The 26,209-nt window shown below is 48.0% G+C and overlaps 1 protein-coding gene across 1 annotated transcript; it reads left to right on the forward strand.

Annotated features, from left to right (window-relative positions):
• Positions 1 to 1,644: 1,644 nt before the first annotated feature.
• GABRQ (gamma-aminobutyric acid type A receptor subunit theta) lies at positions 1,645 to 25,171 on the forward strand (the record flags this gene model as incomplete). Its single annotated transcript, XM_082446118.1, has 9 exons — positions 1,645 to 1,793; positions 3,862 to 3,950; positions 9,093 to 9,160; positions 10,815 to 11,035; positions 12,825 to 12,907; positions 13,462 to 13,599; positions 14,143 to 14,295; positions 15,518 to 15,765; positions 16,358 to 25,171. The coding sequence occupies 9 exons, from the start codon at positions 1,645 to 1,647 to the stop codon at positions 17,324 to 17,326; spliced, it is 2,118 nt and encodes a 705-aa protein (XP_082302244.1). The 3' UTR covers positions 17,327 to 25,171.
• Positions 25,172 to 26,209: the final 1,038 nt, after the last annotated feature.

Raw genomic sequence — 26,209 nt, forward strand, 5'->3', positions numbered from 1 at the left:
AGTTTCTCCATATTACAATCCAGATGGTTGGACAAAATGACCCGGAATAACCATTCCCACTTTTATCAAGCAAGGATTGTCTCTACAAGGATGCCTGGATGACCAGAGACAATGGGGGCAGAATTAATAGCAGTAGGGATGAGTTTTATTGATCCATTCCTGTATGTAATAGTCAGTGACATGCAGGTTCCACCATCTTCTTTTATTTCTACACTCATGTGAGAAGGAGACCATTTGCTGCAATAGTGGGGTGAAGGGAAAGGAAGGTGCAAAGGTGTTCTGCTAGTTAAAAAAGGCAGGGAACTATGAGACAGATTTTTTTAAAGTTTGGTTCTAAGATGGTTAAGAAAGTGGGGATAAAGAGTTAAACACTTAAGTGTGGGAAACACTCAACCAACCAGGCAACTGAAGGTTTTCTGAGCACAAGGAGTCTCAACTCACTTCACCAAATACTGAGAGAAAGGAGAAGAGGGCTATATCTCTGTGTGAATGTTTTAGCTAACCAAGAGTGAACCTAAAATCCATTTTCATTGAAACCCTTCTCAGTGGCATGCCTTAGGAAGTTCAGCATTGGTGAATGTGACTGAGGTCTATTTATTGATTGACCATCTGGCCCATGTGCTCTGAAGGACGTCTTTCTGAGCTTGCTTTGTCAAGGATCTGAGAAGGGAAGGACAGAGGGGATTGGGTGGAGGAATTTCCCTATCCTCTGAGATCCTTTTGTTTCATAGGAGAGTGTTTGAGGTAGTGGAAAGAATAGCTAAAATTCCAGGCTTTTCCACATGATGGGCCCAAAGTGCAGGAGCATGAGTTGCCTGCTCTCCAGGGACTAACTCCCTTGAATATCTGAAACACTGGTCTTTGCCTTCTTCCCCTTCCATGGTGTCAGCCCTGGCTATGGGACAGTCACATCTCAGCGTGATCCCAGTTGGTGAACCCTTCCAGTTCCCTGAGCTTTGTCCTGGGGACCCAAATGTGTCCAGCTCTATCAGAACGTAGATTCAGCCAGGGCAGTCTAATTACCTCACTCCCTCACCACAAAAAAACAGACTCCTGGGCACACGGTCTTCCAAAAGAAACGCACATTTTGCATTTTTGCAGAGAGAAAGAGCAGGACCCACCGGGTGCCCTAGGTGTGGATGCATGCCCAGCCCACCTGCAGCCGATTCTCCTCCCCCTCCCCCGGGCCGGCCCCGCCCCTGTCTGTGTCTGTTGCTAGCAGGGGGACGACTGCAGAGGCCCGAAGGGGCGGGGGCGGGCGGTGCGCTGGCTGCGGGCGGAGGCAAGAGCGCGCGCCTTTTTGTGCGGCTCCTGGCACATGCCGGATTGGTTCTGCCAGTGCTACCGTCGGAGTGGGCGGAGCCAGCCGGGCGCCAGGCTGGGTGGCCAGTCGCAGCCTGGAGCGGCCGCAGACGGAGCGCACTTCGCACCTGCCGGGCGCGTCCTGAGGGCGCTGCGTCGGGCAGAGGTACTGGAGGACTGCTCCCCCTGGGTCCTGGGCTCCGGTCCTAACCCCGCGCTCCCTGCTCCCCATACTCTCGCTACTGTCTCCTTAGAGGCGACTCCTAGCGACCCCGAAGCTCCCTCTCTCCCCGCACTGCCCACACCCCGTCCCTCTCCCCGGCGGCGGACGGCCGTAGCCACATGGGCATCCGTGGGACGCTGCGAGCCGCCGTGCTCCTGCTGCTCGTCAGAGCCTGGCTCGCGGAGGGCAACGACCTGAATCCCGCCCCGAAATTCCACTTCGAGCTCTCCTCCGCCGTGCCCGATGTCGTCCTGGACCTCTTCAAGTGGTAAGCGGGAGCCGCCAGGCTGGGCATGGCGGCGACAGGAGAGGACGGGCAGCCTCGGACCTCTTGGACGGAGCGGGCTGGGGAAGACTTGGACCCGGGCTCGCCGAGCCCTGGCGTGCGGGCTCTGCCTACAGGTCCCTGGAGGTTGGTGGGATGGAAGTGGGGGCCGCCGGGGGCCCTGTGCTTCAGCCCACCTGTTACTGCGGCGCCTGACCTGACAGAGCCCTGCGTGTGCCCAAACTGCAGCCCTGGGGGGTGGGGGGAAAGATGCTCTCACCCCAAGGTCTGCCATCCATCCCCCGGGACCAAGGCCCCTAGTAGCTTTTCCCAGTCACGTCCTTTGGCACTTGTAGGATTGGGGGATGGGGGTACAGGGTGATGAGAAATTCACAAAACATAGACAGCAGAGACACCTGTTTGAGTCTGGATTTTTTTTTCTATTCCATGAGGTGCGTGCGTGTGTTCCTGAATGTGTGTGTTGAGTAGTGAGGGACCTTTTCCGATGCTGCAGATAGAAATTATTGACTCAACCTCATCGTAGCCCAGACAGTGCGATCGGTGGCTGTGTAGCATATAACCTTGTGGCCTGAGATGGGTGCATTTTTGTACTTGCTTCCTGTGAAAACATTTGAAGATTAGCTGTTTGATTTCAAGTTTGTTTGGGTCTGCAAATAACTGAAGAGATGTTAAACAGTCAGGCTTTACATGTAGATCACATGGAAATGTGTATTTGTGGTGGCCACAGATCCTGAGCGCTGGCATATAGATAATGTGTGTGTGGTCCTAAACAGGCAGAAATGCGTTGCTTTAATTCAGGAATCGTTCATGTGCACAGTTTGAAATTTTGTCATTAAAGATGATGAGATTTTTTTAAAAAGATGATTGAGAATAATTTTTTTAAATGGCAAACCAGAAATGAACATGTATTAGGAAAAGGGGGGATAGTTGGGCAAGGTTCCAGCAGACAGCTCTGCAATGTCCTCAACCCAACATACCAAACTGCGCTAGTGAACACACACACACACACACACACACACACACACACACACACACACACACGAGAGAGATTTGCAGAGGCTGATGTTCCATAGTCAATGCATCAAAGATCCTAAGAGTCATAGTGATGCCCAGGGCCTATTCTCATTCACAAGCCCCTTTTGGGGAAAAGAGCCCCCCATGAAGGACTAGGTGAATTGGGAGAGCACATCAGAGACTTCTGGAAAGGCCAGCTCTCTGCGGGGTTGCGCTGGGTCCATTTACATGTGCTCACCCAAGACACGTCTAGGCTGGAAGCACATGCTTAGCCAAAGAGATGCCTGCTCCAAGAATACATGTGTTTTTGAGGACAGCCCTGAACCCCAAGAATCAAAAATGGTGATTTATGAGGGTCATAAAACTCTGCTACATGAGCAAGGCTCTCTCTCTGTGTCATACGTAATATGCCAAGTCTTAGAAACAGAGGTGTACAAAAGCAAGATTCACATAGACGTGACAACAAAATGCTGGCCCTAGCCTAGGTAGGGGAAATGTGACCGAGCTAGAGAACATAGACTGGTGGGCTCAGCTCATGGGAGTACTGAGGGTGAAAGATGACCTTTCCTGGGGCAATCAGGTGCCCCTGGAAAGAGGACTCCCACCAACCTGGAAAGCTGCATCCAGGCTGATGGTAAAGTGGGGCTCCTTAGGGGGTTGAAGTAATACGTTTATGTGAGGGCTCACACCTGCCCACACCCTCTCCTCTCCACTTCCCCTACAGTTCCCCTCACCCCCCCCCCCAGTTCTGCCTGGTAACAAGGATCCAGTCTTTAGGCCCCATGCTTTGGATAAAAGCTGGGGAGGAGGAGGGGGAAAGAGGAGTCTGCGTCATGCTGTGCTTCTGGCTGACTCACTGCAGGGACGGAGGGGAGCAGGGAGAGACGTGTACATGTATGGCTGTATATGTCTGCATGTGTGCAGGAGGGAAGGCCCTGGCAAGTTGATGCCTGGCGTGCTCTTTGTTGTTTGTTTTCTGAGAAGCAGTGTGGCATTCACTGATGACCAATATTTACCAATGACTTCTCTGTTTCAGCAAAAATTGTGCAAATGAAGCTATGGTTCACAAGATTTTGGACAGGGTGCTGTCGAAATATGATGTCCGTCTGAGGCCCAATTTTGGAGGTAAGACACGTCCAGATACTAGAGCTGAGACACAACAAGCCAGCCCCACCCAGTGAGCTGACCAGGAGCAGTCCTCTAGACCGGACACTTGTGCCTCTCCAAACCCCACCTTCCCGACCCTGCAGAGACTGTAGCAGAGCACTCCCAGGCCCCCAACCCCCAGGCCTTTCACTCTGCCCCTGGAATTTCTCCCACTTCTCTGCCTTCTAATGCAAGAGGCCTCTGCCCCCTCCACACTCCTTTACAGTGGCACGGAGCCTGAAGCACACTCCCTGGGGTGGCTGGAGAAGCACTAATCACACCAGGTGTGTTTCTCATGCTAGAGTTTTCTGCTCCATCTATGGGGAGGACACGTGTTCCACCTGTGAACACATTCTTTGCACCCTGGGCACTTACCCCATTCAGCTGGCTTAAAACTAAGGGCATGGTCTTCTCTGCCTAGTTTACTTCACCCACCTGGGTCCCAGGCACTTCTGCTTCTGGTCCCCCTCCCCAAGCCTTCAGCTCCTACCAGGTTCAGTTTATTCAACACACTGCAGTCAGCGTGATCTTTATGAATCCCACCTGATCACCTCAGGAACTTCTGATGGCTTTATTTAACTGCAAAATAAAATCTAAACTCCTTAGCCTAGCACTCAGATCTTAAGCACAAAGATGAGAAATGACAAGGAAACTGAAATACAAACCTCCAGGAAGCCAATACATCAATTTCTCCTCTTATTTCTGCCTAGCCTCACCTCCCCCCACCCCTGGCTTTGGAAAGGGTGACTGGCTTCCATCACACAGCTTTAAAGTGACAGGCAACCTTCCCCGACCCCACAGAACAGGAATAGCATTCTCTGGCTGAAGGGACGCCCAAGAAACCTAGACCAAGGACAGACAAGAGGAAGGGTGCATTAAATAGACGTTAGTCACATTTTGGCTCAAAGGAAACAGAGAAAGAGCTAAAAAATAGGGCTCCTAAGTCAGAGAAAGCACTCTCCTTCCTGCAGGTGGTAGAACTAGACATCGAACCTAAAGGGTTAATGAATGCTAATATTCACATTTGTACCTATGAATAGAGGTCTTCTGAATACACAAAGCCTCCACCCTAAAGGGCACACAGCTGTTAGCACTTGCCTTTGTGCTAGACCACTGAGGGCTCTGTGATTTGCCTAGGGAGCCCCCTTGAAAACCAAGTTGATCGCCCTATGCCCTAGGTTTGGAGGTGGGACATTTGACTGGTATCCCATTTGCTGCTTTGCTTCCTCCAAGTGTGAGGGCAGAAGGCCGTGCAGTCCCTGGACCCAAGGTGAGTGTGCACTGGGGACTGGGAGGCTGGAGTGGAGAGGGCAGAAGGTAAGTTCGTTCATTATAGGAATTCAGGTGTTAGGGCACAGCGAGCACTCCATTGCATGACACTGGTTTTGGACCAGTTGCACCAAGCAACAGTGGGTGTCAAGGGTGTAGCTGTTACATTTTCTCCATTCATTGTTTTCCTATTTCTCAGCAAAGGCTAACCAACAGCCATTCAAGTACATCAAGCACATTCTCCCCACTGCTTCAGGTTGCCATCTCTGCAGGCATCCGGGGCTATGGGGACAGAACAGAGGCAAGGACCACCCTCTGGGGATTGTCAGGTGAGGCTGGCCAATGGTATCTCCAAGGCACCCCACCGCCATTTTTTTAGCTAACTTGGATTTGTTTACACCTGATGCCTAACCTCCTGGGTTACCTAAGCTTTATGGGCATGCAGACCTGGGGAGTATGGGAATAGCTGGGTCCCCAGTTTGGCCAAACAGTAGATGAAGGTGGGAGGGCAAGGACAATGCAGGACCTTCTAGCATTTAGACAGAAGGAGGAACTACAGGCTCTAAGTCTGGGGCTGTTTTATTGGGTGGCGGGGAGGCAGTCAATTGGAGAGCTGGGCCAGGGGGTTTAGAGTTGGGGTAGCCCATGACTCCCACTAGACACAGAGTCAAATTTCCCTCTGTGTCTGAAGTTAAGTAGAGTTTCAGAGCTTAACACACAGGCCCACACGCCCCCCACATGCAGAGACATGACCTAACTGTGGTTAGGTTCAAATGGGAGACATTACTCCCTTGAGAAGAGAAGGAGGATGAAGAGGAGGAGGAGGGGCCAGGGAAAGTTAACAAAGCTGCTTCTTTCTGAGCAAGAGAAGTGGGACTCCATAGTGCTGCAAAAGGCAGGCCCCTAAGGACTTTGCTTAGCCCATCACCTGGTATGACATAGGTGTGGAGTGAAGGAATAAATGGGACATCTTCATCATTCCTTCATTTACCTCCTCTTCCTCTGCTACTCTGATGGATGCGAGGGAGGAAGTAGAGTTGGGGTAGCAAAGTTTCCAAGAGGGAGGGAAGTGATTACCCCCTCCCACTTTTTCTGCCTTCCTGAGTCCATCAGGAAGGACAGCGACGGGATATGGGACAGAGGCCATCACCCCAGAGATAGCATTTAGATACCTGACCTGGAAGCATCTTGTTCCCCTCTGTTATCCTTGTAAGGATGTGGGATGTCTTAGCTAAGCTCTTGTTCTGACCACTACTAGCACATAAGGTATTCCCTCCTAATTTAGGTGGATAAATTAGAAAAAGATCCCAGGTCCCCTTCCTCCAGGCCACAATCCTGGGCCAAGACTCATGCCTTGGTGAGGGGAATGTGGACTGCACTTCAGTTCTCACTTGCCTCTTCAACTGGGAGTCTTTGGACAAAGCTGAGCCCTGGCACTTTAGGGTTCGGGTCCCCAGGATTCTGCTGTAAGTGATTGGATTGCCTGAGTGACACAGAATGGTCTAGGATTATAAGTTTGACACTAGAGTGAGGTAGTTGAGGGGATGACTGCCTGGCCCTTCTGGGGCTTGTTGCCTGCGTAACACAGCCTCCATCCTCATCTAAACGCATGTGGGGTGTCTGAAAGGCTGTAATAAAAAAAAACTGCCTTTCTAGAAACCCCTGTCACTACATAGCGATCATTCACAATAGCTGTGAATGCTATGCCTTCACACAGAGGCCCATTTACTTCTCAGCTGCCATTCATACGTGGATTCCCAATAGCACTTTGCAGCTCAGCTTCTAGGCAGCCAGCCTGCAGTGAAGCCAGCAGGCTGAATTGGAAGCGTCACACGTGTTTCCATAACAGCAACGTGATGTAATACACATAGAATAATGGCTTAGCTGTGAGGCCCGGTGAAGAGACTTTTGAGTCAATGAGGAAACAATTAAAATGTATTTTTCCACAGTACTTTATAGTTTAGTACATATTTGCACATCCATTATCACATTTGAATGGGCAGCACTAACACCTAGTCCTGAAAAAGAAAGCCAGGAGGCAGAAACAGAGACACACACACACACACACACATGCACGCATGCACATGTACACGCACAAATTCAATCACAGTTACATATTAACACACACAAACACCCTCACCCATGTACTCACTCACATGAACACACAAATTCACTCACACACATATACACCCTCACATACACTAACACACACGCTCACACATTTGCATACACACATGAACATGTTCATACATTCATTCTCACAAACATGCTCACATACACAAACACACTCACAAATTCATTCACACACCCACATACATCCACATGCTTATGCTCATGCATTCACTTATACTTGCACACAAACATCCCCACACATACAAACACAAATTCACTCACACACATAGACACACACACTCACACATGCTTTGTCATTCACACACATGAACATACCCACATGTTCACTCACACATGCACACACACACAAACATGTCAACACATTTACCAACTCAGAAACACACACACCTGACATGCTCACACATTCACTCATACCTGTATAGTGACATGCTAACACATATGAATATGCTCATGGGTTCACTTGCACGTCAGCATGGTCACACACTCACTCACACACAAACACACTCACACATTCAGCCACACTCACATGGACAAGTTCACAGATTTTCTCAAGCACATAAGCATGCTTACATACACCCACACTTACACACTCACAGTTATAAGTGTGATGGGTGTGAGTGTAGAAGTGTAATCATTTATCACACTTATCACTTGCATGTGAACAAGGTCACACACACAAATACATTCACATATTCACACAATGAACATGCTCACTCACACATACATACACCCATAAGTTCACTTACATTCCCAAACACAGCTTTACACACACAAACATAATCATGCATTCACTCACACATGGACATGCTCACAAATACACTAACAAGTGAACAGGCTCATGCAAATAACCTACATATTCACGCCCACACACTACACTCAAATACACACACATGCTGACACATTCATTCACCCAGAAATGTGCTCACACATTCACTTATACAGAAACATGCTCACATACATGAAAACACTCACAGATTCACTCACACACATACAAACAAGGTCACAAACACACCCATGTTCACACATTCCCTTGCACATTAACAAGCTCACATACACTCACACAGTCACACATTCTCTCATACGTGATCACACAAACACATTCACTCATAATTCACTCCCACACAACACACTCAAGCATACAAACATGCTCATGCCTTCTCTCACACACAGACATGCTCACATACACTCATGTGCACACTGACACATTCACCTGCACATGAATACACGCACAGATTTACTCAGGTATGTGAACATGCTCACATACACTCATGCACACAGCTCACGCATTCATTCACACAAAAACACACACTCGCTCACACATGGACACACTCACATGAACTCACACAAATATGCTCATGCGCACCACAAATCTTGCTTTGGGGCTCATTGCTCTTAAGTTTTTTATCAAGAAAACGTTTAGAAAAAGAGTGCTTCATTCCCTTATTTTTTTCTTCATTTTGGCCTGACCCTTTCTTTTCAGCATATTGTGAGCCAGGCCCTACCCTAAGTGCTTGGCTTGCATTAACTATGAGATAAGTGCTATCATTATTCCCATTTTACTCATGAGGAAACTAAGCTCAGAGAGGTTAGGTAGTTTATTCAAGGTCACATAGCTAGTAAGTGCCAAAATGGGGTTCAAAGTTCAGGCAGTCTGGCTCCTGAGTCCATGTTTTACCCTTTTTCCTACCCTGCATGTAATAGTGTCTTCCTGTATTGTAGGTGCCCCTGTGCCAGTGGGAGTATCTATCTATGTCTCCAGTATTGAACAGATCTCAGAAATGACTATGGTAAGTGTGTCAGCTCCAGCCATGAGACAAGGAGCAGGGTCATAAGCCTGTTGTTCTGACCTGCAGCAGAGGCCACATGGAGGAACACAGTAGGTTTTGGAAACTACAGCCACCTGAAATTAAAAATAAATAAATCCAGATGTATTACAGACATAAAAGTGAACGGCTTATGATGTTTTTAAAATATAATATAGGTTATTCTTTTAGTGTCTTTGAGATAGGTAAGGACTTTTTAAAAAAGGTACAGAAAACACAAACTATAAAAAGAAATACTGGTAACTAGACTATATTAATATTCTCTTTAGCCAAAACTTCTGGCACTTCTGTTTTGCAAAATAAAAAAGCAAAACTTGAGTATGACAAGTTTGAAAGGATAATTCAGATTGGACTAAAATATTTGCAACACAAAGGACTGGTATTGAAAATACACATAATTCCTGTGAATTAATAAGAAGAATATTTTTATTTTTTAAACATCTTTATTGGAGTATAATTGCTTTACAATGGTGTGTTAGTTTCTGCTGTATAACAAAGTGAATCAGCTATACATACACATATATCCCCATATCCCCTCCCTCTTGTGTCTCCCTCCCACCCTCCCTATCCCACCCCTCTAGGTGGTCACAAAGCACCGAGCTGATCTCCCTGTGCTATGCGGCTGCTTCCCACTAGCTATCTATTTTACATTTGGTAGTATATATAAGTCCATGTCACTCTCTCACTTCGTCGCAGCTTACCCTTCGCCCTCCCCGTGTCCTCAAGTCCATTCTCTACGTCTGCATCTTTATTCTTGAGGAGAATATTTTTAAAGCAATAGAAAAATGATCAGAAAATTTAAACAAGAACTTCACTTTTGTGAAGAAAACCAAGTAGCAGATAAACTTATGAAAAGATGCTTGACTTTATTATTAATCAGTGAAATGCAAAATAAGACCACAGTGAGAACCCATTACATATCCACCAGACTAGCAAAAAGTCAAAAGTCAGACAATACCAATGTTGGCAAGGCAGGAGCATTGGGAACTCTTATCTGCACTTTATAGGGGTATAAACTGGAATTTTGCTTTATAGTTTTTATTTCATTGCGATTTTGATATGTATGGTGTCATCACATAATAATACACGTAGTATATTCATATAAGGGAATAGTATCCAGCAGTGCAAGTGAACAAATTTTAATTACACACATCCACCTGAGCAAACACACAAACATAATGTTGAGTGAAAGAAGCAACTTATGAATACATAGAGTGTAATTCCATTCAGAAAAAAACTTTAAATAAGTCCAACTAAGCAATATGTTTCTTAGAAATAGATAGACAATAAAACTTAGGAAAACATAGAGAAAAAATAGAAAAAGCAAGGGATTATTATCATTAAAATCTAAGATAATGGTTACTGCTGGGAGGTGTGGGAAATATGTTCTGCAAGAGACACGTTGAAGATTGATAGTTATTGGGAACGTTCTATTTCTTAACCTGAATTTTAATTATATGGGGCTCGTTTTATTATTCGTAACACTGAACACTCTTACATATGTTTCATTACGCATCTATATTTAGGATGTATTTCATACACCTGCATACACACAAACACTGAGGACAGAAAGCTGGGCAACCTCACTTACAACTAGGATTTACCTTTCTTTCCTCAGGACTATACTATTACAATGTTTTTTCATCAGACCTGGAAAGATCCACGTTTAGCATACCATGAGACCAATCTGAACCTGACCCTGGACTATCAGATGCTTGAGAAGTTGTGGGTCCCTGACTGCTACTTTCTAAATAGCAAGGATGCTTTTGTGCATGATGTGACTGTGGAAAATCGTGTGTTTCAGCTTCAGCCAGATGGAACGGTGCGGTATGGCATCCGGTGAGTTTCCCCAGGGACCTGGGGATCACCGTGACAGCCTACCTTCTTCCCACTAATTATCCCATGAACACACTCCAAGGGACACACAGAGGAGCCCACTGCTTTCCAAATCTCTCTTTCACTGCCCCCCTCACTCAGTAGTCAAAGTGGAACCTTCAGAGTTTCCCACAGCCATCCTTGGCTGTCCTGTCCCCATGCCTTGGCTTATGCTGTTGCTTCTGTCTGGAATGACCCGTTCCTCTTTCCACAAGTCTGAAGCTTTCCCATCCTTCAGTCCCTAATTCAAATGCCCTCTTTGTCAAGAAATCATCTTTGATACTCTCAACTGGAAGAGCTCTCCCTTGCCTTAGCATTGAATGTATATTCTGTTAATTATTTGAGTCTTTTCTCTCCCATGCAGTGAAGGAGGGGGACTGGTCTCTGCCATTGATCATATATGCAACATGCAGGGGACCCAAGGGTGCGCAGTGTGCGTCTATTGCCTATGGCTTTGTACAAACAGAATGTGTGCACACTGGAGCTCCTCACTGGCCTATTTATAGCATAGCAGACGGTCACCAAAGCCCTCCGCACAGCCTCATCTCTTACAAACCGTCTCTTAAGACAAGCATGAGACATAAATTTAGCTCAGAAAATTTCTCCAAGAGGTAGCTACTAGGGTACAGCTCTTTCTCTGGATCTCTTTCTCTGGGGTGCTCTTGCTGTATCCCTTTGTTTCCCTCTTCTTTCTCCATCCACTTTCCCATGGACCAAGGCACTGGAGTCAGAGAACAACAAAGCTTACAGGGAACAGGTCACTGGTCACAAAGGGGGCCTCAGCTGATTAATGTTCATGTAGAATTCACAGAAGGGAGAGAAATACACACACACACACACACACACACACACACTACCCACTGTACAAAATGGAAATCACTTCAAGAGTTGAAAGGGACAAGGGTGGTATCAGCAACTGGGAAAGGCAGGACAAGGAAGGGGCCAGAGCTTCCCAGCTGGGGCTGCAAAGAACTTTTCTAATTATCCTCTTCCCCATTGTTCACTTCTCCCACTTCCCCAGGTCTTCCAAGATCCCTCCTCAGATTCCTCTCTTGGACCTACCACGTGACAACTTGAAGTCCCATTCCATAGCTCACCTCAGATATATTAATCCCTCCTATCCATTTACACCCACTGGCATTTTGCTAAGCCCCAGTACCCTCATAAGTCGATGCACAGAGATGGGATTGCTGCCGGAGCAGCTCCCATGGCCAAAGGTAGGCCGGGGCCACTGCCCACATTGGTACCCGCACGCCACACACAGGCACTCCACATGAGATCTGGTGCTTCAGCTGCTTCAGTGTAGCGGTTTCCTCCTGACAGCTTTGCTGCTCCTTCAGCAAGAAAGTCCTCTTTCTGTCTCTGCATTCAGTTTCCTCAAGGACCCTTCCCATTCTGACACCCTGAGGTTTCCTGACATGCCATACATCTGTTGTCATCTGTGTAAGTCCTACCAGACTTTTGGGTGTCTTTGTCACATACAAATTCCCTCTCTCCTCCTTACACAACTGCAACTCATCTTTCCTCTAGGAGGGAAGGAAGAGTGAGGGGTGGGGGCGGGGTGGGGAGGAGAAAGAAGGAAAGAAGAAAGGGAGGGAAGGAGGTCCCAGCTCTAAGGTGGGCAGTGTGGGAAGGTGTTAGGTGGGTCAGTCCTTGGGGTGCCTCTCCCCACCCCACCCCTTCAGTTTTCTCAGGAACAGTTACTTGCCTGGGCTTGACTCACTTTTCTCTTCCTTTTGCTTTTCCTTTGCAGACTCACCACCACAGCAGCTTGTTCCATGAATCTGCAAAAATTCCCTCTGGACAAGCAGACCTGCAAGCTGGAGGTGGAAAGCTGTACGTATGTCTCCCAAGGCCCCTTTTTTCCCTACCTGGGGTTGGGACCATGAGGAAGCCAAAGGCAAACTTGACAGCGAGAGGGCCTGCATATCTCCCCTACTCCCTTCCTCCCCCATTTCTCTCTCTCCCAGATAGATGATAGATAGATAGATAGATAGATAGATAGATAGATAGATAGATAGATAGATAGATAGATAGATAGAGACAGAGAGACAGAAAGAGAGGGGTATATATACATATGGTATCAGGGAGAAGGTGGCCTTTAGGCTATAAAGAGTCCCATAGGGAAATGTGCCTAGCTATGGGAAAATTGTGCACAAGCTAATGGGTAGGAGCACATCTCTTTGCTGTGGTTTCCTTCCTGGATAAGAAACTTCAAACTGAGAGTTCTCTTTCCATGTGCCCCCCTTCCCTATGCTCAGACCCACAAAACACAAAGGTACCCCAATATTGCAGGTTCCAACTATCCTTTGGTTTTCACAAGTTCCTCTGGTGTGAAATCTGCCTATGCCTGCTTTCTGAGATTAACTCTGTTTCCTTCCCCCTCCTAGATGGCTACACAGTTGAAGACATCCTATTATACTGGGAAGGCAATGGGAATGCCATCCAGGGTACTGAGAAGCTGCACATCCCTCAGTTCAGCTTCCTGGGAAAGACGATGACTAGCAAAGAGGTGTTTTTCTACACAGGTGGGTCTGACCCCCTCCTTCTCTCCTATCTCCTGTCTCTTTTGTACCCTAGGAAACTCCTGGTGACCTCTGCCTTTGACCTCTAGACTCTCTTCTTCCTTCTTTCCTATTCCGTTCTTGTTCCGGACACCTTCCAAAGCCCCCTTCATAAAGTCCCAATGGCTTACCCTCTGCCAATGAGGAAATGTGCGTGGAAACAGTTGGCCAGGTTTGACACTCCACAGGCCTCCTTCCAGGGCCAGCCTCTCCCCTTCCATCTGTTGTAGCTTTGAAATATCTCATGTCTCTCCCATTTCAACTTCAGTTGACATGGAGAAAGTGAGGAAGGAAGGAAGAGATAGCAGACTTGCTACGCCATATGGGCCTGCTGACACATGCCATTGTCACTGGCCTTTAGGCAGCAAATGGGGTCAGGTCTGCATACTGCCAAGACTGGAATATTAGAGGCTGAACTGGCCATTGGTTTCCCCTCCATCATCCTGTACTTTACTCTGAAAATCCCCTCAGCCCTACCACCCTAATACCAGTGTGTCTCCCTGCCAGGTTCCTATGTGCGCCTGATAGTGAGGTTCCTGGTCAAGAGGGAAGTCACCAGCTACCTTGTGCAGATCTATTGGCCTACTGTCCTCACCACTGTTGTTTCCTGGATATCATTTTGGATGAACTATGAATCCTCTGCAGCCAGGGTGTCAGTAGGTAGGCCCTGTTCCCATCCCAGGAAGGAACCTGGGTTGTCTTGCTCAGAAAAAAGTTGAGAGTAAGGAACAGTGTGTGACTGCACAGGCAAGGAAACAAGATGGGACCTAACAGGCACGCTACAGGTGCCCAGCCAATCCACAGCAGAGAGACCAACATTGGAGACAGATGTGAAAAAAACATCAGGGTTGGGATCTTGGTATGTTGGGTCCAAAGTACCAGAATTCATTATTTGCTGGATACATAAATGAATGGACAAGTCACAAATTTAGACCAGAAATGCAACACAATAAACATTGATTAAGCAACATATCAAAATGCCCAATTAGGCAGCAGAGGGCTTCTAGATGAGCTGCCCCTGGCAAGTGTCTAATGGAATGCTGAGACAAATGCTATCAGAGTCCAGAGGAGGAAATGACCCAGGTAATGACCCAGGTTTTATCGGCTAAAACTGCACCAAGAAAGTATTGCTCAAACTGGGTTTTGAGGACTTCCAGGAGGGTGCCTGGAGCACAAGCTGGGGAAGTGGGGAGAGTAGCAGAAAGACAGCTTGGGCTGACTTGGGAAGCACTTGCAATTCCATTTTAAGCAGTTGGAACTTCATGTATAAGCAACGGGGAGCATCAAAGGCTTTTTTTTTTTTTTTAAAGGCTTTTGAGCAGTACCAAGGAGGGGCCTAAAGAGATCAGCTCCCAAATTTATTTGGTCCCACTCTGCAGAATGCCTGTGTATCCCAGACCCTGGTCTGCTTTCTCCTTCACCATCTTTGGGGCAGACTTTTCAGCCTCCTTCTTTAGAAGCACACGCTAGGCTAAACCTTTATATTTATGTAATATTTTAGGGGTCACAAAACCTTCTGAGGGATGGACTACAGGAAAGCTTACATACTAGCAGGCAAAAGGGGAAAGGACCATCATAGGGCAAAACGGGGCTGGACGTGTAAATCACTGTGAAACCATGGCTGGAGATTTTTGACTTGATCCTAAGAGCAATGGGAAATCACTAAACTATTGAAGTACAGGATGGGTGTAAAGATGGGGGAGGAGAAGCAAAGACAGCAATTGAGCCAGGGCCCTAAGCCTGGTAAGCTAAAGGCCTTTTGCTGAGGGCCCTCCCAGTCTCAGAGATGGCCTTTGCTCCCTTCCAGTGGGATGTGGGCCTGATGGCTTGCCAAGAACTTCAGCCACCTGAGGGGACTAACCCTGTGCTATATTGTTTATAGGTTTGACTTCAATGCTCATCCTGAACGCCATCAACTCACATCTGCGGAATAAACTCCCCCAATTTTCCTGTATCAAGGCCATTGACATCTATATGGTCGTATGCTTCTTCTTCGTGTTCCTGTCCTTGCTAGAATACGTCTACATCAACTATCTTTTCTACAGCCGAAGAGGACCTCAGCGCTCTCAGAGGCAACTCAGAAGAGCCCAAAGAGTCATGGCCCGCTACCACTACCAAGAGGCGATGCAGGTTTGGCTTTTTGACTGACAATCTGCTTTCCTTGAGCACTTCTTAAACCTAAGATTAGCACTTGACCCTTTCAAATTCCTTAGCTCCTTTAATCCTCATACAACACACACACACACACACACCCACGCACACGGACACGCACACACGCACACACACACACTCCAGATAAGAAAGAAGTAGAACAATTTATCGTCACTCCTTTATAGGTTGAGTCATTGTCCAAGGTCATAAGTGGCAGAGCTAGATTTCCCAAGACCTTTGGGCTTCACATCCGGTCTACTTAGCATGCCTCCAATGGCAGGCAATGGAGCCAGAGGGAAAGGGAACACAGGGAAGCTAAAAGGAAGAGACACCAGAGAGGCTGAGCTAACCCTCCTCCCTTTGCTCTTTTGACTCCGAAAGCCATGCTGAGTCTTTTGCTGCTGGCAGTACGTTAATGTCCCTCCTTTACAGGGAACTTACCCCCACCTGCCTGAGGAGGTCTTGCCTCTGTCCACTACACAGCACTCCAGAGGGAGCAGCTGCCCCAGGGGGGCAGCAAGAGCCATGAACTTCCCTTGCATGCTAACAGCCTCTCGGTCCTGTTCCTCAGCACCTTGCACACAAGAGACCCCAGGAAGAAGAGGTGGCTTTCTCAGTGGAAGAGCCCATCAGTCATGTTACAAGTGCTCATGAGGAAAGTCCCCCACCCCCATGCTCCCCGAAAGTGATTGTTCATGCAGCATTCGACCTCATGAGTCTATCCACTGTCTCCTTAAAGGATGACCAGTTTCACATAGAAGATGAAAATGGCTCTCCTCCCTCCAGACGGGTGTGGGCTGGCCTAGCAAGCCAAGAAAGCCTCGGCTCTTTAGCCTCCATCTCAGAACAGGCACCTCTGGCTTCCTCAGAAAGCCTCAGCTCACTGTCTTCTCTCTCGGACCAGTCCTGGCTGGCCACTGCAGAAAGCCTGAGTGATCTCCCGTCCACCTCAGAGCAGGCCGTGCCCAGCTATGGCATTCACGTTAATGGTATTGATACTGATGACAGTGTTATTCCTACTGAAATCCGCAACCGTGCCGAGGCCCATGGCCGTGCTGAGACCTGTGACCCAGAAGACCCTGAAGAGAGCTCCGACTCCAATGAGACCCAAGACCATGGCCCCAGTAGGAAGCATCTGCTTGTCCACGGCCGGAGGCGTGTGCAAGAAGCAAACTACGAACTTGAGGAGATCCGTAACACCCTTGATGAGATCCATAGCACCCTTCATGACATTCGTAGCTTGCCTGATGACGTCAGAGTTGAGAGTGGCTACCTGGACCTTGAGAAGCAACTCAAGTGTAATGTTGACAGTACCTGGAGCCTTTATGGTAATGTTATGGGCTTTGATCCAGACAAGAACAGTAACTCGGAGTCTGATGACGGTTCCCCCCCAAGCCCTGGGTGCTCCTTCAGTAAAGGGTTCTCTTCCAAGCTCTTTCACCCTGACTACATCCCTAAGGTCGACCGGTGCTCCCGGCTCCTCTTCCCTCTTGCCTTTGTGGTGTTCAACATTGTTTACTGGGTGTACCATATCTATTAGTTCCATAGTGTCCCAGAGTGACACTATGCTCCTTTCGGTTCCGTTTTACCTTCTTTTCTTTTTTCATTTTACTTTGTGGTTATTTGGGCAGTTGAATCAGTTCCACCTTTCTCTTTATAAACATGAGGTGGGGAGTAGTTGGAAAGGTTGTGTTCTGGCTGGAAGGAAAGGGATTGAGGAGGAGTTGGAGGTAAATAGCACATTGATTTCCCTTTTCTTCAGAATAGTATCACGTTTTCAAAGCCTTCTAACATCTAATAAGCACAGAAAAGCCCCCTGGAAATGGAAATGTTTAGAAGACAGAGAGGAGCCAGACTGGGGGACAGAAAGGATCCAAGCCCTGTACACAAAAACATTTCTGGGGGCTTTTCTGTCCCACTGAAGTGTTGAGTTTTCTTTTTCATTACTTTTTTCTTGTTTTGTTTTGTTTTGTTTTCCTCCTAGGGATTATGGTCCTTGCTCACCCTCTGCTTAGGGTTTTACAGGAGAAAGCCAGACTGGGTTGGGGAAGGGCTAGCCATCTCTTACAAATGCAGGAGGCTGGCTTTGGGGAACTTGGGGGATTTTGAAAGTGCCTTTCCCCCACTATTTTTTCTGTTGTATTTTGAGTGTGGTGTTGTGGTGCGGGGTTGGGAATGGAATGTGGGTGGGTGGGTAGGGGTGCTGAGTGAAATGTCAGGGTAAGTGAGAGAGCATGTTCCCAGCAGGAGCTCGCAGAGGGTGAATGATGTTGGGTTGGAGATTACTCAGATTGAGGCAGCATCTTTGGAGGGATTGGAACTTCTCTTGCGTATATTTCTGCTTCAGAATGCTTGACAATGGGGACTCAATACATCTGTCTAGGTCACGTGCTGAATTGATCACTAGACACAGTGCAAGCATTTGGTGAATGAAGACTAGGGTTTGGAAAGTTCACCATCTGATCTAGAATAGCAGATGAACAACTGTTGTGAATCTGTATACTGATTCTTTCTGTTTGTCTAGTGCATAGTAAGTGTCAACGAGCTTACCCACACATCACATTGTTGAACCCTCACAAGAGTCCTGTGAGCCAGGGAAGGCAAAGTACATTGTCCCCAGTGTTCTGAGGGGGAAAGAATGGAATTTATGTACCATGCTTGAGGACATGAATCCAGGGGTGCTCTTCCTTCTTCTTGTCCTCATAACTCTGTCAGCTGAGGTGCTCCCCTGTCTCTCCTCCCCTTTACAACAGGAGGTGCTCCATCAGGTTCTGCTTATGTGCCAGGCATCAGACCTCATCCTACAGCACCTGGAGCGTCTCTGCAGAAAGAGACCAGTGACCAGCCAATGAGTGTGAACTGAGCACATTGAACATGGGCACTGCCCACCCGATGGGGCTCCTAAGGGAAGTGGGCAGTAACCTGCATGCCAATTTGCCAAGCAGCTCCATTTCATTGACAGAGGAGGTGAGGGAGCAAGATTCGCCAAGCACTCAGCTTATGTTCCTCCTTCCTCCATAGGCAGCCTCTACTGCAGCCCCTCAGCCACCTACGCTTTTAACCGTGTTGCTGTATTTGTGCTTCTGTGTATACCTGGGTGTGTGTCTGCATCAAGGTAGTTCTATGTGCACATACAACCACTTGAGAAGCTGTATAGTTCTATGTACATCAGTGTAAATCTATATTGGTGTGTACAAGATTGTATATATAAAAATATGTAGATGCATATGTGTGTGCATGTGTGCACCCCTGTGAAAGAGTGTGTAAACTTATGACATGTATGTGTGTGCTTGTGTGTACACACATGGGTGTATTCTGCGTGCATGTGTATAAGTGCATGTGTGCATACCTATGTTTATGTATCTGATTTGAATAGATGTGAAAGGAAATATGCGTGAAAGCATATGCATTCCCTTTTGATGGCTCTTCTAGAACCACCAGAATTCCCTTAGCCTGTTCCCACATAAGGGGCGTCGTATTTGGCCGGGCTATTTAACTGACCATTTCTTTCCAATTCCCTTGTTCCGGGGAGCAGTGTCTCCCGGTCCCCATCCACTCTTCTCCTCCTCCCTCCACCCATCTGTGCTGTCTCCTGGATGGAAGATGCAGAAGAAGTGAATGTAGTCCCAGGAAGTGAAAATTTAGTGCCTTGAGGTAGGAAATGCTCGATCATTGGCTAGGATGGGAGTTCAGAGATTTTACTTTGTCCTGGAAGGACGTGATTGGGAGTAACAAAGGTAGGGGTTGGGGTGGGGAAGCCTTGAAGATGCAGTAAGAACAAAAATATGATGTACACAATGGGGTGGGAGAGCTAAAGAGCTGGAGAGGGCGTTGTATATAGCCTTTATAATTCATCCTTTTATTATAATCACCTTGTAAGTCTGACACATGTCAGGGCAGAGCCAGCTGCAAGCAGGTGGGTGATATGAGGAAACAGCTCAGGGGATTGGCTGCTAGCAGTTGGAGGCAAAGAACCAAAGGGCACTTCGGTAGCCCATCCTGGGATGGTTGTTAGTTGCACTTCAGCCTTGGATTTGGATTTGGAGGCCAGAGCTCCCTCCTTCCACCCCCTCCAGGGAAAGAACAGTCAGAGGGGTGAGAGGGCTGACCAAGGAGAGAAGTGCAAAGGAGCCCTCAGGGACTGACTACCTCAATCAGCCCAGCTTGTCTCTTCTTCTTTTCTATACACACAGCATACAAATATAGCATCCTAACACACCCACAGAGACCTACACAGTAACACATACATGTACACACACATGGGAACTCACCTTCAGCAGCATATACATATATACACACAGATATGTACAAACACATACAGCCACACACACATATGTTCACATGCAAAATCATGTTTACCCTCATATCCGCACACAAACACACACATACACACACACAAATCTTATGAGACAGCTAAAAACAAGAAAATTGCTGCTGGAATGTCAAAGATAGCCTCTTTCTTTTTGGACACCCCTCACAGAGAAATCAGGTTTGCGGGGAGAGCAATGACCTCACATCTGAAGCTCCCATCATGGCTATTGAAAGACTTGCTTCCTGGGGCCTAAACATTGGTTGATTGATTTGGATTTGGGTTTCCAGGACCCAGGAGTGCCTTTGAGCCCTGCAGGAGGCAAGCAGTTCATTTGGGAGGAGATCATACAGATAGATTGGAGGAGTGGGGACAAAAAAAGAAGATTTTAAGATGTATCTGGCAGAAATGCTCAGGAAGTCTTCAGAGCGCAGAGGAAGGGCAGAGAGGCCAGTTGTAAATCTCTCTACAGATCCATGTAGCTAGATATAATATTATACTTTTAAAAAAGAATACCTTGCCCTAGTGTGCTGCAATGAGAGCAGTTGAACTACTGCGACTCACACTGTGTGAGAGTGAGTGTCAAGGTGAGGCAGAGGTTTGGCAATGACACCTTATCAGAAACTTGAACCTTTGAGTTTGCCATAGAATTGGTCGTTTTAGCCTGAAAATTGCCAGATCTCCCCTGTCTCGTTCTCTGTGTGTTCTGTCATCAGTGTCGTGGTTGAGCCCCACCCTTAGCTGCCCCCAGCTGTACAAGCACGTCGTCCTCCAGCTGGCTGCCTACATCCCCTCCCACTCCTCATCTCACACCAACTAACTCAATCAGAGAGTGTTTATGGTGACGGAGAATTTGGAGCTTGGGCAGAGGGAAGGGTCTTGCTTAGTCTGGGATGGAGCAGCCCGGACTTTATTCGTCTACCCACCTTCTCTTTCTTTTCCCCCTAATATTGCTCCTCTACCACTACCACGGGAAGGAGACCTCTGTGTCTGTAATGTGTCAGTTTGTTGTGGGGATGTGTGACACGATTCCTACGAAGTTCTTGCATGTGCCACTGTGGGGCACCTTTGCAGAGATAACAGATGATCTCTTGGGTCTTACTGGAGCTTGTCAAATGTATTCTTACAATCCATGTCATCTTGTTAATAGCAAGGCTGCAAAGTGTTTGCACCTTTAGAGCTGAGTTTTGCTGAGACTGTGGCCATTCCTAATGAAGTTTCCTTATTCTGTACATAAAAGAGCTAATCCTTTGAGCTGTTAACTAATGAATGCATTCACTAAGCTATCCACCTGCATGGTACCCTGCTGTGGTGATGACCACCAAAGGAAATCGTGACTTGTCCTACTGAAAGTGCAGTGTGTTTGTGTAGGTTGTATCGTGTCCTGTGATCAATACGAAATCTTTATTATCAGTGTTAGGTTTTCAGGGTAGGGAGGGGGGAGGGCGTTACAGTGTCTCCCTGATATACTTCAATTATGAAATACCCCCAGTTGGTCAGGGTCACCTCTGTTGACTCAACATATGTAAGACTTTGTACCCACCATCTTGCCGGACTGCATCTCCGGGTTCAATAGTCATCAGTGGAAGTGAATTCTTCAGAGGGTAGCCAAGGCAGTGCCATTCTGGAAGCAGATGAAATACAGTAAAACGACACACGTGCAGGTCTTCAGGAGTGGTGCTGGGCCCAGGCAGTGAAAATCAAGAAAGAAGACCAAGACCCATGTGTCCTGGATGGTCTGTCTGGCAAAAGGGCCCAGAGCAGCAGAGAGCCCCCAAGATGACCCAGTTCCCTCTTTGTCCTCATTAAATGCACATTTTTGCATGAAAAAGACCTCGACCAATCCTGACTTTTAAAAAGGAAAACATGAAGAAACATAAAATTATGCTTCTGAAAATATGCTGAAATAAAGGTTTGTAAATAGCCAAAAGGGGAAAATAAATATATATAATTGCAAATACGCATACATATGAGTCATTGCGTTTCCTCTCTATTATGTTGAAAGGGACCTTCATCTGGGTCCAGGAAGCCTCTGGCTTCCATTCATCACCTTTGCCTCCCCACAGCTTTGCACACCCACCTCCCCATACCCTGGGATATCTGAATCCATAGTTTTCAAGAGGAGGGGAAATAATGATGTCACAGTTGAAAATAGTTTATGCTCTTGCGCAAATCATTCTAATTATTTAAGACAAAAATTTTAAAACACGGCAAGTCATTGTGGTGTCAAATACAATGTGTACACTTATTTCCATTCGGGGTGGGGGGCTGGGGGAGAAAGATCTTCATAAAGAAAATTTTTAAAAATCTCCATTACCAATGTGGATGTGCAGAATAAAAAGCAAGAAAGCCCTGTAGAGGTGGGAAGAACGGTGTGCTCAGGTTTTAAAAAGTTTGCAGAGTCACATTACAACATCCTGTTGATGCTGCAGAAGGTCATTGCTGTGGCCCACATTTGTCAGTGTGCCCGCCTCCAAGCACCTTTTGTTGAAAACCTTGGAGTTGCAGCAGGAACCCAGACCTAATGTCCCCTCCTCTGTGGTCCCTTTTGTACCCAAAGCAGGACAGGAGAGCTGTGCATTCACACCCAACAGGTCTGATCTGCCCAAGGGGTCTGGGGGCTGGTGTTGTCACAGGGACATACAGAAAGAGAAAATGCAGTTGGGGGTAAAAGGGTAGTTTTCACAGTATGTCTGGAGTAAGCCCTTAGCTACTGAGTTCTTTTCTGCTGGTTAATTTCTTGCCAATAACTCAGGTTCTGAAACTGGCCTGCAACCCCAGGTGGAGTTGTGACCCTTGATTGGTCCTACTGTAACTTGCTACCCACCAACTATACAACCACCTTAATGGATATGGGGTAAGAGAAGGGGGATGTGGTCTCCCTCCCCATTTACAGCTTCCCTAACTCTCAGGGTGAAAGAACCCTTGCTACAACTTCTCCAGGCTTTCAGCAAGGTCTCTTCCCAGCCTCCCATGTTGGCTCAGCTGCCTCTGAGCCCTGGCAGGGCCTCCCAGGACCCCTTAGTACTGCCATGGTGCCACTTCCCCCAACCAGGTCTCTCCCAAGCTCCCTTCCTGATAAGACACTCAAGGGAATTAGTAAAGTATACAGGATTCAGGAAGGATTATTTTACTTTTTAATAACCTTAAGCACATTTTTTATACTGATATGTTTAATAGCAATAGGAGAAAATGGGGAAAAAAGAAAGTGAAGATCAAAAAAAAAAAAAAAATAATGGGGGAACTTCCCTGGTGGCACAGTGGTTAAGAATCTGCCTGCCAATGCAGGGGACACGGATTCGAGCCCTGGTCCGGGAAGATCCCACATGCCAGGGAGCAACTAAGCCCATGCCTCACAACTACTGAGCCCACGCACCACAACTACTGAAGCCCGCACCTAAAGCCCCTGCTCCGCAACAAGAGAACCCACTACAATAAGCCCACATGCCACAACGAAGAGTAGCCCCCTGCACACTACAACTAGAGAAAGCCTATGCATAGCAACGAAGACCCAATGCAGCCAAAAAAATAAATAAAATTTTTTAAAAATAAGTAATGGGTGATGAGGACCTATTCCTCATGGGACTCAAGTTTCTCTCCAATGGTCTAGAAGCAACTCAGGGACTGTACAGTGAGCAAGGGCCATAATTTGAACATAAACTCTGCCAATGGCCAGGCTAAGACTTGCTACAATAGAATGCAGTTCTGCATCCTTGACTGTAAATCTCTCAATTTCAATTACAAATCATCTTCTTAGAGAGTCTCCCTTTAATATCACATGAGGGACGGAGGTTAAAAATTTATTGGAAATAGTGGACCCCAGCCCTCCCTTCTGTCTGGAATTCTCTGTGTGGCTTTAGGCAAGACCCTGTTCATTAGGGGGCCTCTTCAAATCCTCTCCTTTCCTAGCCCCAACCAAGGAGCCAGCCCATTTTCACCCCAGGCCAGGTGCACTGCTTAAATCTCTGCCTATTAGGAAGATTTTCCGTCCCCGCTCTCTTTCAATACCACTATCCATTTTCAACTTGTACCCACATACTGCACCAGCTCATGCTTAAACCAGCCAGGGCCTAAAGAAACGCTATATGGTCATAGGTGCAAGCTGGGGAAGGGGTGCTGGTGCAACTGTAGTGGGTGATATGGGGATCTGAGCTATCTGCTCGTATAATTATTTGAACCCTCTGGTCCTGCTCAGGCTGGAACAAGCCAACACTACTATCCCTGCCATGCTGAATCATTGGATGAGAGCAGCCCAAGGGGGAAGTGTGACCTCATTGCAAACTCAACTGGGGCTGGCAAGCAACTATGCCCCCTACAATAGGTTCTCTTGCTGGAGATCTGAGTGGCATACCTACATCACCACAAGACAAACATATCTTTCTGTTGTTAATGTTGGTCTACCACTTTCAGGATACAATTTTGCACCTGCCCAAAGACCACCTTGTTACTATGGTTGTAGTTGGTGTATGCCAGGGATCCAGGACAGTCCCCATCCTGACACTGTCTCCATAGAGGAATACATGAATGCTTTGCTAAGGAAGTGAGACACCCACCTTCCTTTCCAATGAGCAGAAAACACTCTACCCCATCACACAACCAGACAATAGATTAATGAGTGAACCACAGAGAGTAAGAGTAGGTATTCTTTCATGAAATTATATATATACATATATATGTATGTATATATATATATATATATATATATATATTCTAAAAGTAAACTTGGTAGAGATATAAAATGTATTGTTTACTAGAAAAGAGGGTTCAGAAAACAAAAATCATTTCACTGGACAATGTAAAGTTAGACAACCTGAAAACAACAGGACTTCCCCAAATCCCACAACACAGCCTCTTCCGTGTAGAAAAGAAACCTTGTGGAACAACAGGTTTCCAAAGTCTGGTGGCTGGTGAGGAGCCCCGAGGGGAAGGTGTGCGGTTCTCTGTGCTCCCCCCACGGTCATGGGCGCGGCAGCCCCCCATCCAGCATCTGTGCTGGGACTGCAGCCTTTCTCTCGGGATTGAGGAGGACCCTCCTGAGTGAGGATGGAGGGGTCCAGCAGGCCCGGAACAGAGGGTCCCCCAGCATGCAACCCCACCCCTACTGGGACTCCTGGGGCACCCCGGCCCGGGCTGTCAGGCTGCCCATCCCACTCCGCCGCCCACCTCCTCAGGGATCTCGGGGGGTCAGGGGCTCGGTCTGCGGGGCGCAGTCTCAGGTGGGCAGAGGGAGGGGCCCAGGTGCTGCCTGGAGTCGAGGTGAGGACCAGAGGAGGACTGAGGGCCCCCAGGGGATGCATCTGCGGCCCTCCGACAGCCCTGGGAGCCCCCCGGCATGCTGTCCGGATGCAACGTGCACTGATCCCCCTGGGAGGGGGAGGGGAGGGCCTGGGGCAGGGAGGCCGGGGCCAGGTCGGCAGAGGGAAGGAGCCCAGCCCCACCAGGACTCAAGGTACAACCATGAGGGGGACTCGGAGGCCGCAAGGCATCCAGGTCGGCCCTGCTGTCAGCCCTGAGAGACCCCCGGCAGGGCTGTGGGAATAAGCGCCACTCCCGACCCCCGCTTCCCTCTCAGGGGTCCTGGCTGGGGAGGGCCTGGGCCTCAGGGGACCAAACACAGGTGGGCAGACGGCGGGGCCCGACCAGCTGGGAGGGAAGGTGAGGAGCCGAGGGAGGGCTGAGGGAACCCAGAGGGATCATCTCAGCCCTGGGAAGCCCTGGGCTTGGTGGCCTGATGTGCTGTCCATAGATTCCCACCGGGGGTCTCAGGACAGTGAGGGCCTTGGTGTGACGGTCCGGCCTTGGGTCAACACAGGGGGCATCACAGGACCTGCCAGAGCTCAAGTTGAGGACCCTGAGGGAGGACAGAGGGGACCCCACAGATCCCCGCCCCTGCCGACAGCCCTGGGAGTCCCGGGGGCAGGATGAGCACTTGGGAAGGCGTTTTGACTTCGGCATCCAGGTCTCAGAGATACTGGGGACCTGGGATAAGGGGCGGGGCCTCATGAGCGCAGAGGGTCAAATGTCAGGTCCCTGGTGGACTAAGGTTAGGGCCCTTAGGCAGGACTGAGGGGACCCTGAGGGAGGACAAAAGGGACCCACCAGATCCCCGCCCTT

The sequence above is a fragment of the Balaenoptera physalus genome, assembly GCF_965194825.1.
Source record: "Balaenoptera physalus genome assembly, chromosome: X".
NCBI lineage: Eukaryota > Metazoa > Chordata > Mammalia > Artiodactyla > Balaenopteridae > Balaenoptera > Balaenoptera physalus.